At 31.5% G+C, this 22,268-nt stretch overlaps 1 protein-coding gene across 11 annotated transcripts in view; it reads right to left on the bottom strand.

The window, feature by feature from the left end:
• DIP2 (disco-interacting protein 2) overlaps positions 1-22,268 on the bottom strand; it is a 146,691-nt gene that overhangs the window by 58,107 nt on the left and 66,316 nt on the right. For 4 of the 11 annotated variants that reach the window (XM_088234798.1, XM_088234801.1, XM_088234802.1 and 1 more), the window contains exon 2: positions 9,762-11,789. The exons of 5 other annotated variants lie outside the window; for them this stretch is intronic. In XM_088234798.1, coding sequence (XP_088090924.1) covers positions 9,762-11,640 — 1,879 coding nt within the window. In that variant the 5' untranslated portion in view covers positions 11,641-11,789. Of the gene's footprint in view, positions 1-9,761; positions 12,520-22,268 lie in introns of those variants that run through there. 2 more of the 11 variants (XM_088234799.1, XM_088234800.1) reach the window with 2 other exon arrangements.

The raw sequence follows: 22,268 nt of genomic DNA, 5'->3' as shown, positions 1-22,268 counted from the left end.
CAACATAAATTTCGTTTCACAAGAATCGATGAAAGCTTCCTTTTAACATAACATATTATACCGTGTGAAAATCGCGTTAGGTAATGTAATAGGAAAGATAAATCTGACAAAACGAAATGACAATGGAAAGAATGTTCTTACAATGTATAATAGCGAGAAAATGATCGTCAGCAAATCCAAAAGAAGTTATAAATCTGAAGGAATTTTTTTTTACTTCGATTCTCTAGAATTCACTTTATGTTATTAATTAGCGATTATACTATTAAAAAAACACAATATTTCGTACCATTTAAAATTTAAAGTATGTAACTATAATTTTTGTCTAACCGAACTTTTTATTTGCAGTTACAATCTATTGTAGATGTATGTATATTCATTTGCCCACGATTACAATGGGAAGGTAAGAGATTTAGCGAAGTTGGTTGAAAAAAAATTAGAATTTTGGATGATTTTTAACTGGAAAGATATTCTAGTCGACTATATCGACAAGCGTCGGTAAATATCTTCCTTCCCGCTGTAATCGGGAGCCTGATCTTATTAACTATAATTTTATATATGCAACATAAAGACGTGGTCACTTAAACCAGCCATAAGCGGGTCAAACACGTCGTAAGCGCTGTAAATGCCTTGACTTCCACTTTTCCTTCTCAAAAATGTTTTCCATCTTTGTTGTAATTTCTAAAACACATAAAAACGTTAAACAGTGTCAATTTTCTTACGAAACATGAGTACATTTTATTTTAGGCACGTGTATCCACTGTTCATAATAAAGTGTTTCACTTTCGCCGGCGCTGGTTATATTAAATGTACCCACGTTTAAACTTATTTTACACAACAAATCTTAGAATTTTGTGTGATAACATCTGACAAAAATATTACTACTGAGAGAAACAATACACATAGTTTGTTTGCTAAACCTGCGTTGAATATCTAAATGCAGTACTTACATTCCATCCATCTATAGTATATTTGCTAAACACAATCCAAATTGGATTTTCAACAAAGTTGCTGTTATAATGCATTCCGATGCTGACAAGCCGGTTTCGCGGTTTAGTGGGTTTCATTATTTTCCCTTTTATATTTCTCTGTTCATGTTTACCTTCTTAAATAAAAATAAATACAAGTAGTTCCGAGTTGAAATAAACGCGCAATTTGTTACCCCAACTAGTGAGTATTCTAGTTCACTCCAAAACATTTTTATTGATTTATTTATATATACGCCCAATGGTTGCGTTCAACAAATTCAGCGACGAAATTAGAAAAAAAACGAAAAGGTTTATGTTTTTCGTTATAAATTCCATTCAAATTGCTTAAGTACACTGTGTATAGTCGAAAGTCTGACTAGCCCTCCTTGGAGAACCGCTAGATTTAGAATTTACATTTGTTAATACATTAATTTCATGAACCAACATTTCTCACATCATGTATACTATACTGAAGTATATATGAAGTTGTTATAAATATAAGTTTCTATACTAGCTATAATATGTACGGAAGGTTATGTTTTTTTTTCATAATCAAAACGGATAAACACAAGACTGGGTATTTTTGAAGATTTTTTTTTTAAATACAAAAATAAAAAAGTTATTAAGGTTTGCAATTAAAAATATTGTCGATTTCTATCTTTTTTGTAAAGTTACAGATTTAAGATTGACTAAATATATATTAGTAGATTATAATAGAAAAAAAACATGTATCATTTTGTGTAACCATTGTAACGAATGAATAATAAAAAAAAACTGTGCAGAACCTACTAGGTACAAGGATCTGAAGAATTAAAAAATACAATTACCAATCAGTGTGTACCAGCAGTGTATTTATAATTCACAAATCTAGGCAGCTAATTAAAGACTAATTGGATGTATGATATATTATACTGGTACTACCAGTAGCATTTTAAATACACTTAACTTATTAAAAAAAATAAAGTTCAAAAAGTTTAATGGCTAGTAAAATAAATTCTTGTAATAAATAATAAAATTGTACCACTCTATCATGTCAGCGAAAGTAAAAAGGGGCAGACAATTTTATATCAGTTTAGCAATACTGGATTACGCTCAGGTTGGTTATAAAACGACTAAAAATGCAAAACAACTTCTAGTTATGGAGTTACGGCTAGAAGTTTCCCATCAATGGGTTGTGTAGCCGTTACATGTGATGGCACGAATGCCATAATCTTACGCAATCTCTAATGAAATACCGACTTACGCGGCAGCACTCAGAATAGCGCATTAACGCAAGGTGTGTTTACATGAAATAAGTTTACGTGTAACCATAATAAGCAAATTATAAACAGAGTCTATAAAGAAAAAACGATATTTGTGTACGAAAATGAGTATATTTGCATGAACATTTAAAGTATCTTTGTCGGTAAGCTATAATTGAACATGTTTCGAAGAAAACATCGTATGCATATTCTGCTTTTCATACAGAAAACTTAATTTTACTTTGTAGATAAAATTGAAGATAAATGTTAACTTTCCATTGTAATCGGAGATATTTTGCATTTCAAAACTTGGTAAAGAATTGTTCAAAGTAAGGTTTATGTAGATCTACGAGATGAGAATCAAGTCATAACACGGCGATAAAACTCACAGCACCACAATTCGATTCAAATTCACAGACTTAAAAAAAAAAAAATAATTAAAAAAAGTACTAAGATTGCAAATACATTTTGTCGGCCTAACTTGTAAAACTCGTAAATCTCGGACATAATTTTATTCAGGGGAGAGTAAACAGTTTTTACTTCTGTAGCGATAGTTTTTTTCGATACTTAAAAAAAAGTGATTTACTGTACGGATATACGAGTTTTACACACGTATATATATAATTTGAAGTCCCAACAGAAAACGGCAAAATATAGTATTTTACTATCTGTGGATTTACGAGTTTTACAAGTTAGGGTGACGATATGTCTCTGCGAATTGATTTTTGAGTAACTTAGGAAGTCAATATATCTTAAAATATAAAGTACAGATTGGAGGCCAGTTGTCACGATTGGTTATCTCCGATAAAGTACAAATTGATACAATAATATTTAGGGCAAATTGCATTGAAAACTTAAGAAAATCCATTCAAAAAGTAATCTCATACCTAAAGATCATATTTTATAAAATCACCTGTACAGTCAAGTTGAAAATAATTAATAATATCAAAATTTGATTACAGTATTCAAATCATGAAATCATGAAATCAATATTTCAATATACACGCACATCCTTTTGATGTATTAGTCTGCCTGTACGATATAAATTGAATGCTTACATTGAATAAGGTTTATTTAAAAAGCTTACAAAATATTATCAGCCGTTGCCTAGTAAGTGGGTGAAATGATTCAATGAAATTAATCTCACCCGCATCAATAAAGGTAGCTCTTTAACTTCACAAACATGAACAGATGAAAGAATTGAAGTAATATAGATGTTCAAATATAGGCAGAATGGTGAATGGTACACTGTGTGTAAAGTGGCCACTTAAACCAGCCAATGACAGGTCATAAGCACTGTAGATGCCCAGACGTTTATATTCCCTTCTCTGTTGTAATATGTTTATGAAGCTTATGTTTACAAATTGATGTTAAATCTAATAGTTTTATTAACTAGGCAAAATTATGCCATCTTGTAATTTCATCAACACTAACGTCTTGTCTAGATATTCTCTACAGCGGGCAAAATACGATAAACATTAACAATATTCTGTCAATGATTACGTGCCCGGAGTCGTACCTCGGCCATGAAGGACGCGCATATAATAATGGCTACAAAAACACGACAAAAAACACATGCGCGAATACACACATGAACACGAATACAAAATTATATGAATAAACACAATTCACATACAAAAATAAGAAAATGTTTTTTAATGAAACAATGTAGAAACGTAATTAAGCGAAAATCTTAAAATCTAATTACGTCAATTTGAACATGTCAATTAATAATAAATTATCCAAAGGTGTATTAAAAATGTCAACGATTATCCATATTCATTACCGTACAATATATTATATATTATCGGATAAAGAATACAGTTCAGTGTGTGAAAAATAATCAAAACCCTGGACGGACGATTTTGACTGGAAGGCTGCTATTTTTGAGGTCCTGGGTTCGATTCCTGGCAGGGTGAACGCGAAATATAGGTTTTAAAGGAATACATATTTTTATGATCCAGGCACTTAAAGCGTACGACTGATCACCTCACTTTTCATGTATCAAAAATAATCTAGATACGCTGCAATTGAAAGAAGAAAAAGAAATTTCTAAAATATATTAATTTTAAACTTTATATTCCAGCTGCTTTATTTAATTATAATCAATTGTTGTCTTCAGCAAATCTTTTAAGACTTTCTGATAGAAGAATCCTAACTGACCTAATATTACTTTTTAAGGTGATTAATTCATTGATTGACTGTCCAGATTTGCTGGAGTTGGTGTGTTTCCGTGTACTTGGTCGACATACCCGCCACATATCTCCTTTTTGTTCTGCAAGTTCTAGAACCAACTATCACATGCACTCGCCTATCCCTAGGCTCCATAGATATGGCAATCAGTATGAGGACAAGGCTGATATATTTGGTTCTGGACTTGATAGTTATAAAACGAGTCTGATTTCTTTTTTTCTCTCGCAATATTATTCTTAAACTTTTCTTTATATTTAAAAATGTTTTTCCTTTTTTTGTTTTTTCATATTTATGTATTTATTTCGTTAATATTTTTGGATGCTAATGTGTATTTACCTACTTGTTACTATTGTTATAGTTATGCAATTTTATAATTTTTTTGTTATGTTTTTGAATATGTATTTTTTTTTTCATATTTATGTTCAATATATGTTAAAGGTAATTTATGCCGTTTATATAAAATAAATGAATAAATAAATAAATTGGATTGACAATGCAGTGCACTATGTACCACAAGGTGCGGATAGGAACATGACATGGCGGACATAAAAGTATAGCTGTATTTTTGTTCATTTTATGTTTTACGATCTGAGCCCGGCAATTATTTGCTATTGCTAGATTTAAGTACATACTCGTATATAAATTAAATAAACACAATCGAAAATTTGATATCAATTATTGTATTTAGTCCAAATCAGATGTGTTCATTTACATTATTGTTTTTGTAGTGTTTCGGTTTACATAAATTGTGAGGACAGAGAATTTTGGTAATTAGGTATTCGAATATTGTTTTCCTGTCACTGTCTTGCAGATGCCTCTCCGATTGCCTGCCTGCGAAAAAGACAACTGCATGTCAAAACTTTTGTTAGAATAGACAAAATCGACGTTTCGCTGTCCCGTTTTCCGCACCTTAAAACTGGACGGATTTTGTATTTTTTGGACAGATTATCAGAATAAAATTTTCTGTATCGGTACGGTTTGCGTTTTTCAAATATAGTTATATTTGTATACCGTGCGCCCGAAGATAGCAGATAAAACTGTGCCTTTTTATGTGTTTTCGGATGGTTCTAGTTCCTATAATAAACTATTTATTCAAAATTTTTTTGGTTTTTTTGTTTTCCTGAAAAGTTACACTTTTGCAGGTATGCTTTTATGTACATCAATCAATGATATATCATAATATAAACTCGCGTTTTTTAGAGTATTGCAAAAAAAAACAATAAAAAAAAACACATATAGACGGGCTCTACGTTCAAGGCTTACGGAAGTAATGCGGTAATGTGCTTTGACGCTGCCCGGTTGAGTATCGATAAAAATTTGCGCCTCTAGCTAATGACTGCCATCAGACAAAATTATTTTCATATTAAAATTTATTTCAACAGAGAGGGAAAAAAAAATTGAGAAAGGAATATGAAAGTCTAGGCATTTAAAGGGCTTATGACCTGTCATTGGCTGGTTTAAGTGGCCAACTTACACACAGTGTAACATTTACCATTCTGCTCATGTTTGAACATCCACATTTCCTCAACTCTTCCATCTGTTGACTTTTGTGAAGTCAGCCAATGACAGGTCATAAGCCCTGTAAATGCCTATACTTCCATATTCCCTTCTCAAAAATGTTTTCCCTCTTAGTTGAAATAAATGTTAATATGAATAACTCTGTAATAATACGTTTCTCTCTGTATAAATACGTTTCATTTCATTTATTTATTTGTAGTTACATTGATAACATTACAGAGTATCCAATTGATTCAATTGACACATTACAAAAAATACATATCAGATTTATTGAATAGAAAAGAGAAAAAAGTAATGTAAAATTGACATACATATTACAATTTGGAAATTGCCCTTCTAGAAGAAATCCCACTGTATTGAAATATATCGACATCCGAGGCGATCCGATTGAATAACACGATTGCTCTACCTACCGGCATAACCATTGGCAGGTTGGTTCTGCATTGTGGTAGGTAGAACAACCTATGTTGCCTTTGTCGAAGATAATTATCAGGGACAAATAGACCGAATCCATTCAGAATATCGGAATTATGTATGCGACCACCAGTGAGTTAAAAAAAGTGAACACCCAAATGAATATCCCTTTTCCCCAACAATGATTGGTAGCCCAGCATTCCTAGTAAGAAGTCAGTCGGGAAAGATTAGGAGTCCAACAATTGGCGACAGGATTACCATAACATTGTATTTAAATACAGAACATACAAGAATGCATTTTTTTTTATTTGAATCAATAATTTTTAAATACATATTTACAATATGGTGATTTGATTCAGTCCCGAATGAGTTTTCATTTTATAGCGAGTCCCGGAGCGATGAAAATATTATCATAGATTCCCTTGTAAGTGCTGCATTGCGACCTCGTGTTGCAGGTTGCGCCAAATCAACAATGCCAGTATTGAAAACATGAAGAGGTTCTAGTTACTAGGTATGTAGCGAGCACAAATGTACACCGGTTTTGAGAACCAGGGCAAAATGTCCTGAAATAACGAACATTCGCGATAGGTAGAGGGGAGTGGGATGGAATACTCTGAACGAACGGATGTTCAAAGAGTTATTATTGAAACTATGGAAATATGAACGAAGAACAACTGAACGTAGTTATGCGGAAAGCAGCCAGCCATAGAAAAGTGAAACTGGGATAGAAGCACCTTTGTGAAAAGACTGAATAATCTAAACTACACAACAGTTGGAATGTTTTCGACTTTAGCAAATGATAAACAATGAATACATTCGTTATTTTTTTCATTTTACAAACAAAATTTTTATTATGTTATAGACCAGTTTTAATGATTTTTTAAAGTACCGTGAGATTTTTCTAGTGCTGTGGGTGTTTTTTGCAAATTGAGAAATGCCATTTTCGTGATCGATACCATTTTCAGATAGTGATTAATACAGTTTTTTGTATGAAAGCGGTCTGGTTGTTTTTAACAGAACATAGAAATGACCTTCTGCACCCGAAAACATCAATTTCTCATTTTTGCAAAATTGTGGACTGGCTGCTTTCTGCATAACTACGTTCAACTGATACGTCGCTGATACGGTCACAAAGCCAGCATACCATACGACTGATTTTGACGGAAAAATACCCAGCATATTTACAAATATTTAATTGACTGCACTGAATATGAACAGGATTTCGTAGTATTAAAAAATATAGTATGATTTAATACTGTACTAACAGGTAACAATCGCCTATTGCTACATGCTGAAAAATTCAGCCCTTCGGCCTCAATTAATCGACCACCCGACCCTCGTTTCATCGACCCTACTGGCCTTAATTAATCAGCCCTTCGGGTCTCACAGTAAGCTTTTCGTTATGAGCGTTTGAAATGTAACAAAGAGAAATACGCCACTCAAAATGATGCTACCAAAACCACACAAAATATTTAGATACATATATTTCAAATGCTTATCCACACAAAAGTTTAGTTAGTAAGCGATCAAAATGGAATGAATCTGTAATTCAAAATAATCCAACCAAACCCACACAAAATATTAAAATATCCGCACAAAAGTTAGGTTGCTGAGCGATCGAAATGTATTAGTGAATAATCAAATTCAAAGTGTAAATTTCATAAAATACGCAGAAAAAAAAGAATAAATTTGTCAGAATCTCTACTGATATAAATATATAAATTTATGTAAGTCTAATTGAACCATATGCGCCCGGTAGGTACCAAAAAAAGGTCAAGACATTCCAATATAAACCTTTGAACATTTCAACAACTTTTAAATATTTTAACATCGTAGTTTTATATTGCTATTCTCTGTTTTATCAGAGTCAATTCCTGTAACAGTAAGAGAGCCGCCCCGGGGATAAGCAAATGAAAGTAAACACAGAAAGAAATCATACAGAAAATAAACCTTTTAAATAGTACAAAGATTAATTATTTAAGTAATTTTAAAGAAACCCTCAATATTTAAGGTTCATACAGTAGACACTCTTTATAAAATAAATTCTATTATACAAATTTATAAAGAAGAAAAAATAAAAGAATTTGAGATGAATAGGTCACTCAGAAATTCCTAAATTCCATACCAGTCATGGTCAAAATAGCTTTGTCTTCAAAGATGTAAAAAAATATATTGATCTTCCCACTGAACTAAAAACTATTAAAAATAATATTTCAATAAATAAATTTAAAGTTAATCTAAAGAAATTTTTTGAACACGTGTAAAAACAACATTAACTTTTGATAAGTATGAATGTATTATTGTTTTTTCTTTATATATCCTATGTTTTTATTTTTCTTTCTCATGTAGGTACTCGAATTAAAAATTATATAAACTCTTATAAATAAACAACTAAAACAGTGTAAGACTCTCCAAGCTCAAGAGTTAGTCTCTTTTTTTGGAGAGTTACAATGATAACATTTACTAGATGTGTAAAAGTAGATATGTTTAGAATTTTACAAAAACATGTACTTTTTATGAAATTTATTGATAAAAAATAAAAATAATAATACTAATAGTACGTGCGACCATTTATTGTGTACAACGGGGCCTCCGTTGCATACGATAATTATGGTATAGCTTTTGACATTTATTTAATCGTATTACGACAGTGTCTTACAATGAATTATTTTACACTAAAAAGTATTCTCAATTCTAATAGACACGTCAGGGATGTCTTAAAAAAAGTATAAAAAAAAGTATACTAAATTATTTTTTTCTTTTCAATACGTTATGTGTGGAATTTAATGGTAATATTTAATCATTTGAAAACTAATTTAAATTATGAAAAAAATTATTTGATTGAAAGAACATCGCATTTTACATAATAAAAATAATTTTATGTGTTGCATAAATTAATAATAATTTATATGCAAATACCGTCTACTTACTAGTATCAATAAGTAATTTGGTTTTAAGAAGAATATTGAAGGCGCGATAATAAGATTGAAATTACGAAATAATAATACCGTTGGATTATGGCCCTGTGGACGATAAACTAAAATGTTTTCGTATAGGTACTATTCTCCGTGAATCTAATTGATGGTGTTTATAAAACCGCTTTCAAATCGACGAAATCTCAAACTAACATTAAATAGGGAAACATTTCATGTTGTAAAAATGCATTAAAAGGAGCATTGGCGATATAAGCACAGCGAGATATAACCGTATAATAGTGCATTGTAGGCAAAACACTGACAAATTATTTAAATTAAACGAGAGTACTCGTCACGGATAGGTAGGTCAGATCTAGATAAAGGCACTATAGTGATTTGGTGTCGTTATCGGATGATCGGATAAACTGGAAATGGTTATCAATATTCAGCAAGTGCTTACTCTTCCGTACTGCACGCGAATTATATACGGGAAAATATTTGTACGTTCAACTTACCACCTTTGGAGGATTTGCGGCGAGCGAGGCGCGAGGGGCGGCGCCGAGGACGGCGCGCCGGGACCGGGGACACACCGGCGGGCACGTAGGGCAGGCGCTCCTCGCGTCCGCCGGAGCGGTCCCTGCTGCGCGTCTTGCTGAGGACCTTGTCTCTGGGACGCGTCTCCCGCGGCGAGCTCCCTTCGTCAGAGCCGCTGAACCGCGAAGTATCCACGGTGACATCTGTCGTAATATACTCGTACAAGTCTTCGTCCGTTTCCACTTCCGTCTCGTACAAGGTCGTGCTCGGATCAGGAAGAGGCCGAAGTCTAATTTCTTCGCTATACTTGCGGGATTTGTTCCGTCGGACCGACGCGCTTCTTTTTTCAGGGGGAACGAATATTAATGGGTCGAATAATTTCGATAAAGTACTTGAACGAGGTGGGCGACGTATGACCACTGTGTAAATATCATTCTTGGGCTTTTTAGATTTTTTTCTTTTAGAAGAATTGCGAAAACCTTTTTTGCACTTAAAACTGATTCTCCGATAAGAACCGCGTCCCTTTTCCGGTACATCTGGCTCCGCGTTCGGCCATTTCTTACTTCTGAAAAACCCTCCGGCAAAATTCGGTCGATCATATTCGGGAGTCAATTCAGTTAACTTGTGCGACGATAGCGAGAAAGAAAAACCGGAATCCTTGCTAGAAAACATATCGGAGATTCCGGTTTTGGTCGATTTGTTCTTTTGTAGTCCCCCAACTACTACTGGGTCTTCTTTATTGGCCTTTAGAGCGCTGTCCAGAGAGTTGTGCGCTGCGCGTGGCTCCCCGTTGCCGGCGGGAGCGGGGGCAGGCGGCGAGCCCACGGAAGCGGCCAGCGGCGCGTCCATCCAGATGCGACCCAGGCTGACGGACAGAGAGCGCATCTCCTCATTCCTGGAGTCGTAGCTCGTCTCCGGGATCAGAGAAGAAGGCGGAGAAGCCAAATGAAAATTTTGTCGCGGTGAGAAAACGGGAGACCGATCAAACTTGAAGATTTCGACAGAGTTCTTTGAAGGGAAAATTTCAACAGCTGAATCATCACTATCATCTCGTTTTGACAAATCATCTCTTTCGGGTGAAATTAAAAAAGAATGGGAATCATCATCAGAGGTGAATGCAGAGGAATGTTTTTCCTTACAATTTTCTACGACAGACGAAATTCTTTTACTCGATGTGCTTTTCGGAACATCTTCCGATGCAGGCACATGAATAATAATTTTTTCTGGAGCTTTATTTGCCTTAAAATTGAAATACTTTTTATAAGAAATTATATTATCACAGGATGTACTTTTTTTACATACCGTCTTTGTCGGTATCGTAGTTAAATCTTTGTCGGCTGACTCACCGAGATCTATCAGTCTACCAATTGAATTGTCAGAGTCAACTTTGGGTGGCAAAGATGCAACATCCGCATTGGATTCATTTTCTAAATTTACGGCTGCAGCAGACTCGGAAAGGATGTCATCGGTTTGAGTACACACTTCCCTCGACCGAGAATTTTTAGCGAGGGAACTGCGCTCGGAAAATTCTTCCTTTAACTTCTCGTAATCATTGACGGGTCTCAACATAAACTGAGGAGCTTTCATGTAAATATTTTCTACCTTGGATTCTTTACTCGATTTTTTCTTGCTGGAATTTGACGGAGTAATATGATACTCCTCCAATTTACTTTCTTCATTGAATAATTGAGCGTTAGCGAGGTCATTCTTCTGTTTTTTCTTCGCTCCTCGGTCCAAATAGTTCTTGCGAATAGATATCCGTTTGAAAGAATCACTTCTTTTGAACGATGTCTCCTTTTCTGTATTTTTACGTCCGCCGCCCATGAGCCTCCTAAAGTTTTCAAACGAAAGTGGCTTCATCTTATTGAAACTTTAGATACACTTTTATTAACTACTACTACTACTACTCCACTGGAATTTTTTTGGCCATTGTAACTTTTCACGGTACATTGAAAATATTAATTGGTAAAATGTTGTTTTATTTAAGCCGGCCATTCTTGAACATACTTCTGATGATAAAAAAATATTGATATAAAATAATATCAAGACTTTGAGCTAGTCCCGAAGTGGTGAGTATGAAAGTCTAAAGTTAAACAAAACGAGAATCTGATTCGAGTGTCAATAACTCATAATGTTAAAACACCAACAGTTGCGCAATATGATATTAGAAATCAAGGCAGCCAAAATGTTAACCGGTCTTATAAACTATAGGTTATTTGTTTACTTATAATAAGGTAGCAGAGATCCTTCCAGTAATTGTGCTTATACATATATATTTCAAAAAAAAAAACTACATTAAATTTGCAGATCCTTTCAGAATCTATCAAATTACATTTTAAATTTCAACGGAGATACAAATAAAGCGCATTTGTAATAATTATTAAAATGAATTGATACAGTATACGTAAGACTTTAGGTGCACTGGGGTTAAGGCTGTACTCTGGTAAAACGAGCGTAAAATAAGAATCATCCAATTTTGCCATTTTAAAACGAATGTTTTTTTTTTATCGCGCAATAATAAAAAAATAAAAAAAAACATGAATTAGATAAAAACAATATTTTTTGAATTCTGATAAAAAATATACTTAAAAGTTTTAAGTCTCCAAAATATAATTACTTTTAAACCGGCAGATTACGCCATTTCAAATTTAGACTAAACTTAGGTATCTGGGATCTCAATAAAGACTAAGTATTGAACTAAAATTTGCTGTAATCATTTAAAGATAATAAATTGAACATGAAAGTGGCCAAAGCCAAATTTCAATTATTTGATGTTGAAAAGAAATACTAGCATTTTAAATCACATACATTTTTGTGACATTTTCCTTTATTTTTACGTAGAATTATGCCTTCGGTAATACTTTAAAAAATTATAATATTGAAATACTTTGGTTGAAACCTTTTTTCAGAGAATTGTATTTTTTATTTTTTTTAAAAGAAAATAATTCTGGTTGTAATATTTCATTTAAAACAACATCTTATTTACGTTTTGATTACCTTCATACCTGCCCTTACCAAAAAAGGTTAAAGGTAACAATATTTTTTAAATGTATTTCTGTTAAAAAATATACTTAAAAGTTTTATGTAAATAAAATATAATTACTTTTAGACTGGTAGATTTTCCTTCAGACCAGCCCTTATCGTTTTCGGTAAAGGCAGGTATGAAGGTCATAAAAACGTAAATAAGATGTCGTTTTACATTAAATATTACAACCAGAATTATCTTCATTAAAAAAAAAAAAAAGAGAATACAATTCTATAAAAAAAGGTTTCAACTAAAGTATTTCAATAAAAAAAAAATATTAAGTATAACCAAAGGCATAATTTTACGTAAAAATGAAGGAAAATGTCACAAAAATGTATGTGATTTAAAATGCTAGTATTTCTTTTCAAAATCAAAAAATTCAAATTTAGCTTCGGCCACTTTCATGTTCAATTTATTATCTTTAAATTATTACAGCAAATTTTAGTTCAATATTTAGTCTTTATTGAGATCCCAGATACCAAAGTTTAGTCTAAATTTGAAATGGCATAATCTGCTGGTCTAAAAGTAATTATATTTTAGAGACTTAAAACATTTAAGTATATTGTTTAACGGAAATACCTTCAAAAATTAATGCGCGATTAAAAAAAAAACATTCGTTTTAAAATGGCAAAATCGTATGATTTCATAATTTTACGTTCGTTTTATTAGACTACAGCCTTAAATATATACTTAAACTTACTTATATATACTTACATGTATAATACATGTGAGTATAGTAGTTTTTATTTTTAGCTACAGAATCGTAAGTTGCAATCAGATGAGGCGATGAGGCGCTTTCGTTGGGCATAATAGAAAGCCAATAACGGTTCACGAGCAAGTCAGTTAAGAAATATGGGCCCGCCCGGGCCATGTGAGCGGCGATCGGAGATCGTTCGGTTCCTTTTACCGGAACGCAAATCTCCGGAATATCACGTATACTACACACACGACGTGGGTACGAGTATTGCAGGTGACCGCACCAACACGAAACCGGAATACGTGCGACGCGACGATTGAGGGTTTTCTACGACACTGAATGGGTAAATTAGGGCGAAACCGCACAAATTGGGTACGTGATAAAAATACGTAAAAATTTCGGTGACTTAAGAAACACTTTTTTTTAATTTTGTTTGCCTAATTTTCGACGGCTTTCACTTATCAAAAATTTTGACGTAATCAAATTTTAAGTAAATACTAACGCATTGTAAACATTTCTCAATTATACGTGCGTTATGTTTATTAAAGGTGTTGTAAATCATGCAAACGATATTCGGATAAATTGGAGTTTCAACATTAAATTGAATTGTAAAAGATAAAAGACCGGAAATTTAAATTTATGTAAATCTCATAAAGAGAAGTCTGTAATATTAGTATCTTTTTAGTATCTATTTCATAATTACGCATATTTGTATTTCCTTGCTTTATTTGTGCAGATTTGTATTACAACTATAAAACTAAAAAAAAAAAAAAACTTATTTTATGTATATTTGAAGATTATTTATGGTGAACTAAATTTTACTGACATATATTGCAAAAAAAACACCTCTTAGAAGAGAATACGCATGCCCAGGTATTTACAGGGCATATGAAGTGTCACTGGCTGGTTTAAGTGATCACTTAACATATTGTGTAACATTTATCATTCTGCCTACGTTTAAGCATCCATATTTACTAAACACTTCCATTTATATTAATTTTTGAAGAAAAAATCTCCAGCCTAATTAATATGAAAAAGTAAATTAAACGAGCTTAAACCGTAATTGATGCGGATGAGTGTGAGTTTCATATTTTTATATAATCAATTTTGTTTATTTTATAATGGAGAGATGGGCCAACGGACCCATCTCTTCAGGATAAAATCGTCGGTATACTGGTTAACCCCTGAATGTATTATTTCCTTTACTGACAAAAATCTATTTGAATTTTTGACCCAGCCGGTCTTCCTTATTCATATTCATATTTTGGACATGATACGTACTCATAAAACCATCTAAGTTTCTTCAAATTGTTTCAATATACGAGATTTAAAAACATATATTAGGTAAATATAATTTAAAGTTTTCATTGGAATTTTTTAAAAAGTACTTTTAGTTAGTTTTTACACGTGCTAACTTTAAAACTAAACCTAGGAGTAATAAGAGGATTTTATCAGTCGATAAATGTCTAAAAATAACAAATAACTGAATTTTAATTTTGTTTTCTCAATTTGGAGGTTTTTTTTTTAAATGACTTAACTGCCTAACTAGGGAAAGCTTCCCCCGTTTTAAGACAATAAATATATTTTTAAATAAAATAAATATAATATTTTTAAAAAACACTGTTCGATTATTATTATTAGAGCACAAATAAGAGTATGTTCATGTGTGCTTTTATCAGTATACTGACTTTATACAATAACGGAAATAATAATATTAAGCGTTGAAATACGTAATTTATTTAAAAAAATATTAATGAGAAAAAAAACGAAAATCACAGTGGAAACATACTGTGTACTCTCAGTATACAAAGTAAATATACAAAATGAGTAAATTATTTAGTAACGCGTCCACCTGAAATACACAGATAAAAAGGGGATATATAATACATACTTGTATACACAACGGAATATTATAAGAATTTTATAATATGAATTAGAGTGATTGAAAATTGCGGTGTACATTCCTATTGCGCCTGCGGTAATGCGTATTAAACGAAAAAGCAATATACCTGATACCTGCATAATAACATAACATACAATACGGATATTTCCAGTTATTTTTATATCAACAATACACTTCAACACTTCATCCGCCGTGGGGTATAAAAGTGTAAAAAAATACCTTCCTTAACTGTAACTAAAAAAAGTTATCCAAAAACTAATAATTTTGAAATGATATAAAAATAACAGTGACTGTCACACTTTAAGCTAAATATTAAATACTATATTTTTTTGTTTTAGAATACAATGTACCTACATCCAAAATTAATATTAATAATGTATTTTATAATAGTTCTTTTGAGTTATTTTCAATATGTAGAAGAAAAATAGTACATTAATAGTATTCCCGAGTAATTGACTATAAAATTTATATATGGAATCAAAATCCCCAAAAAATAACCGGAGTAGATTGAGAATGCTGAAGTTGCGAGTCTCCAATGCTATATTAAAAAGGCTCTCGGGGAGATAGCTTATCTTCGGTCGGGTCGAGATTAAACGAGGCAAATAAACAATGCTAGCTACAGGCTATAGACTGCTAAGTGAATGAGAAATAATTCAATAAAGCGGGTATTTTGTTCAGAAATAAATGTTAAATTATTAATAGGTAACAAGAGTCGTCAGACGAAATTTTCAAAAAGAAAAAAATTAATGAGATTTTTTTCTTCATAAAACGGTAAAGTATAGAATATCAAAAATTCTAAATTTGTCTTGGGGCCAGTTGCTTCGAAAAAAGTTTTTTTGAGGAGAGAAAAGAGTGAAATAACTCTTAAGTTTTTATCAAAATGGGCAAAACGAATTCTATGAAAAAAGATCGGTTAGTGACTCATTTTGACGAAAACGTAATAATTATGAAACTTAAACGTTTTCATGTAACTTTAACTAATACTTAATTGGGCGCCAAGAAACAGTTAATTCGATATTATAGTTGTTTTTTGTGAATATTTATTTATAATATTACGTAGGTTTATAATCTGAGATAGGTGCAAATCTGCACTGGCATTTTCAATGTGCAATTAGAGGTAGTTTAAAATCAGTGATATTAATATTTGGTTTAATTAAAAAGGATTATTACGACAATTTGTCATGATAATATTTGATAAGAAATTTTATTTTTTAATATTTTTTTTCAATGAATAATACTGAATGATAGACAAAGAAAGTCAGACGACGTAACAGTGTGAAAAATATATTAAATAAACATTTATTTACTGAGAAAGAATAGATTCTAAAGTGTGCAAACAAAGGAAGGGCGAAGGAGTGAATTTTAGAGTTTCCAAATGGAAAAATTAAGAAAAACATGATTTGAGAATTATTTCAAAATATTTATAATGCGTTAATTATTTTTAGATATAATTTTAGACTAGGGTATCAGAAATTTCAGATGAAATCTCGGGGAGAATAAAAAAAAGAGATTTTCGAAAGGATATTATTGAAAAATCTCGTGAAGAAACAGTCGAACACTAAACGATAGAATATTTTAATTGAGAAACGGAATTTCTGTTATCGTATAATGTCTTAGAAAATGTAAACTATCAAAAAATATGTCAAGACGTTGAAGTGCCAAATTTATTCGATTCGAGATCCATCTTCTCACTATGATAATGTTTTTTAATTAGTAGGTAGGCAGGTACGTAAAACACTGAATCGTTAAATGAACTCAAAAGTGTTGTAATTTAGATATTATAATTGAATATTAAAATTAATACTCAGCTTAATTTTATCGATAACCAAGAGCAAATTTATTCGTGTAATGTTATTTATTATTCTATAGTGGGAGTGTATTATGTCTAGCGACTAGTTCTGTAGTACAACAGCTGGATAATCTATGCACGGTAATAGTGAGGTGGCTAAACCAGTTTTTACCTGGGACCGACATAAAGTTTATACTCGACCACATCTCGCACCCTTACATTGGAAGCAAAATCAAATAATTAGAAAAACTGGTTCATTAAAATCAAAGTCAACAATCGTAGGTAATTTTATGACTAAACGATTTTCAAAGCTATATGTTTGACAATCTGACATCAACTGAAATTATTTGTAGCTAAAAGTTAAGATGAAGCATTGAAATATAAGAGTATGAAAGTATGTACAATGTACATAATATAATGAACAATCAATACAATACATAATATAAATTTAGTCATTTGACTAAAAAAAATGCATAATATAGTATCAAACACTACAGGTTACGGATTGTTTATCAAAAAAATTAGATCTTGTACGCACTTTCAGACAGCTTTGGTTATCATGTTCAATGACTACATATTACACACTTTGTTTCCTTCAGATTTAACAGTTAAATAATCTTTAAATTTAAAGTAAAGTTAAAGTTTAAATTAGACAACTTAGAAATCTTAGAAATTAAAAAAGCGATTCATAATAAGAAAACAATAATTAATAACCAAATAAAAAATATTTCTTTTAGTCCTCTCCTGGCTTACTTCGAAAATAAGGATATAAAATTACCACCCGTGTAAGAGAAAAAACACTTGATTTATTGGGTCCACGTGTAGTATTTAGTGAACACGATAGAAATAAAATAAAAAGGAATCAAATCATTAGTTAAGTAAACCTTTACAAAGAAGCTTGTTTGCTTTGAAACCGGTCGGTGAAAAATAAAAATTAGTGGTTAAAAACAAAGTTGTTTTATTTATTTTATTATAATCTTTAAATTATTTACATTGTACAAAATCACTAAATATATTTAATAGCCGACCGGTTTCAAAACATGACCGTTCGTTCTTCCGTCAAGGCTTAAAATAAAATATCATAAAATATTTTATTTTCTACAAAAAACCAGTATAAATCTTTAATACATTATCTGCTAACGTTACGTGTTCAGTGTTTTTGTTTGTTTTTTTGTTTGTTATTGTTTAGGTAACCATTTCTTAGAAAACATAAAAAAAATATAAAGTGATTTTACACAAAGTAAATATTTGTTATATTATTTAACATAGAAAATCACAAAGTTACTGCTTCAAATATTAATTTGATTTAACAGTTGACTTCAAATAAACCCAGGTTAATACGCAGATAGGAACAAGTAACAAAGTGTACTGAAATATAATTAACGTGGTCATCATTTGATTAGTATATTATTTCTACATGGTTTAAATTAAGAATATCAATCAAAAGTAAAATAAAATCCTAATGATCTAATTTATATAATATGTAAAAATGACTAGTATACTAGATGATTCGGACATAAATATCAAAATGAAACAGAATTAGTACAAGTATAACTAATGCTTTATCTACACCAGGCTTACAAGGCACAAAAACAATATATTATGAAGATATGTAAGTATTTAAAGGTGAATGTAAAAAAACATAATTGAGCAGTAAAAAACACAACATCATAATATAATACTAAGCAGGTTATTTAATATTTTCTGATTAATATAAAAAGGTATATAGGTAGGCGAAAGATATCAAACAATTCGCTAAGGGTACTAGAGATAATATTAAAAAGAGATAACGTACTACACACCATATAAAAATGTTTTTTTTTTTTTAAGGAAAAAGGAATTCTGTTAATTGGTACTAGAATAAAACTAGCAAGTTTGTGTAGCGAGTATTAAATTCAACATATAAAATTACTTTTAAAAACGATAATTATTATTTTATTGAATATGAATGAATATGAATAATTGTTTCGCGATTAGAATCGCCATTTTCATTTAAGTTACAGGAAATAGGATTAAAATACTTTAATTTCGTGCGGAAAACGATGTTTTAATATTTGCATACAGGTTTGTTTGCTTCAATAAGTCTGTTTTTGAATATTTGTTCAGTGACAAATTTAAATTGAAATAAATTTAGTGGGTGTGCTATATATTTATGTACATAGTACTAAACACTTCATATGAAAATCGGTTCGTATATAAAGCATATTTTTGATTAATTTTTTATTTTTTATTTATTAAGGAAAAACAACAGTTGTTATATAAGAATACAAAATATAAAAAATAGTACATACATCCACTTAAGAGTTTTTCACGAATATAATGAGAGAACATGTTACACAGAAAAGAGAAAAATAATATATTATATAAGACATGCGAAACAAATAAATAAAAAAAGAGCTCGTAAGAAGGTTAAGGGATGAGGAAATAGAGTGGAGGAGTGGAGAAAAGGGATTTTCATAATATAGTTGACTAATTTGGGCATCTATCGTACATAGTTTTACCACACATTCGCCTGAGAAATCGCATTTCGAGAGCATTTAGTCCACTTTCATCCCTGTTTTTCCAAGTCCATACTCCGCTCCCATACATCAGGGTCGGGACCAGGACTCCGCTGTGAACTGCTAATTTTGCCTCAGTAACAAGGGAAAAAATAAAGTTGAACCTCAGATTGTTTTTGTTGGGGCAATTCGAATTAGTTTGAGTGAACCACAAAGATTCGTAGAAACCTTCACTCCGAATCCTTGTACCCGAATTAGGTATTTTTTATCAGGTTATACCCGGCAATACCGATTAAGGTAATAATGTTAGGACTTTGATGGACAAATCTCATTTTACGATTTTCTACGCTTCTGTCTTCCGTGATCACCGATTGGGTCTGTAAAGTATCCTTTAACATACAAAAAATATATTTTACCCTCAATTTGATATGATGACTTTGTGCCGAGTGAAAAAAGAAGTAGAAAGTGTTCGATAAACGACATCAGTTGGGTAAACAATGTTCTCCGGGTAAATGCACCCAGCGTAAACTGTAAACAGGTTGAACACCGGATATTGTTCTTAAAAACGCAAACAGAGCCAATCAGTTTTGGATGATGGAAATATAGTACAAGGCGTAAATCATTTTCAGAGAAGTTTTTTTTGCACATATTTTTTGTTCCATTCAACCGCGAAACATTCGGCCACACAGATGCTGTTACGGACTATTAGTCGAATGAGAAGAACTGATCATTAAAGTTTACTAGTCCTGGAATAAATCAATAATCACTGTTCTCTACGACTGAAAATATTTAATACAAAACTGTACGTATACCTGCGTGAAAAATTTCAACGCTTAATCGCTTTACTTTAGCTTAACACTTTCAACGCTTATCAGTTCATGGTTTACCTCTTCGTTCTAATTCTCAAGGCACTCTCTTAATACCCATCCACAATTCCTCTTTCTTCTCTAACTCATATAGTGTCCATGCGGCTCGACTGTGGAATCATCTTCCATCCACCATCAAAGATATTACTACATTATCTCTGTTTAAATCACGTCTGAAGAAACATTTCCTTTCTCTTCCTTAATCTCTCCTCCTTTCCTCTTTCCTCTTTTTTCTTTTTCCCATTGAGTAATAGTTTTGATTGAAGGTAATTTATTTATTATTATTATTATTTTTAATCTTTTTTCTATTGAATATGTTCTGTAACTTGAATTATAAAAATAAAACTTTTATTTTATTGGTTAGTTGGAAGAAATTGCCATTTGGCAATAAGCCCACCAATGTACAAATAACATCATGTACAAAAAGTTGAATAAATAAATAAAAATACGTACGCAAACAATGGTAACATGGTTGACACGCAAAATTCACCATTTAATTGTAAGCGTGATGTCCATTTAGAAAACTGATTAAGAATATAATATCGCATATTATGTTATTTGATAAAACACCTAATAGAAATATGTTAAAAAATAAATGTATATAATGTATTCCACTCTCTAAAATTCTAGCATTGTGCGTGGGAGCATGCTATATTATATTATGTACAGTCGTGCGTGAACTCGTATTCTGGGCTGTGAACCCTCAAGTACTGTGGCCGCTTGTTTTTGTTACTGTATTCCTTATCAGGTATTGAAAGAAAATTATTCGCACACCGGTAGATATTATATTGGAAAAAACATTCTAGATATATGTATATCTTCATTTTAATTTCGTAAGAAAATGACCGAATGAATGAATCGTTCGAATTACCTGGGTATATGAAACAAATAACAAGATACATTTATTAGTATTTATTAAAATGTTACCGATTTTTAAAATGATTCATAACCGATTTTCATGTTGTCTGAAGGTTTGTGAAGAGAAACTTTCGTGCTTGATTGCCTGTAAGCTGTTAGTGTTCGCGAACTCTGGTAGAAGGAATACGCCCTCCTAATAACCATTGAACGCAGTTACAGTAACAACGACAATGATTAATCTGTAACTCTGTACCCCCACCCCCAGCATCGAATATTGAGAATTATTATATTCGTAAACAAAAGATTAGTTCTACCAGATTTTGTATTTCAAAAATGTTTTCAGGTATATAACATTAACAAATCAAACTTTAATTGTACAATAGAACTCCTCTAAAAAACATAAATGCAGTTTAAGCAACAAAAAAAAAGATTTTCGCAGAGTCTATTTTATGATTGTAGTTGCACAATTGTAGTAATTTTTGAGAAAACTGCCGCTGCAATGGAGGTCGAAACGTCAGAATAAAGAAATTAAGGTGTTTTCATTCGAAAACCACAAACTACATTTTAAAACAGTAGTAGTTTTACACGCTCCTAGAGCATGTTTTCGTTGCCATTAATTATTATCATTTTTAGCTAATTAGTTTGCTATTTAATTCAGCGTTCTTATTTTACATTTGCAATCCACAACGTTTGTTAAAATAAAGTATGTGAAGCATATGATAAGTGGCAGTTGATCTTTGTTCCCTTCAGTTTTGCCAGTTCAGAAACTAACTGGTGACTGATGTTTCGAGGTTCTGGTTCTTCCGATCGGACTTGTTTCTTTCAGTTTACTAACAATCTAATGAACTAACA

The sequence above is a fragment of the Micrasema longulum genome, unplaced genomic scaffold (genome assembly GCF_059751315.1).
Source record: "Micrasema longulum isolate JH-2025_06_02 unplaced genomic scaffold, ASM5975131v1 h1tg001290l, whole genome shotgun sequence".
Taxonomy (NCBI): Eukaryota; Metazoa; Arthropoda; class Insecta; order Trichoptera; family Brachycentridae; genus Micrasema; species Micrasema longulum.
Note: the sequence above shows the minus strand (reverse complement) of the source record. Positions and strands in the feature narration are given on the sequence as shown.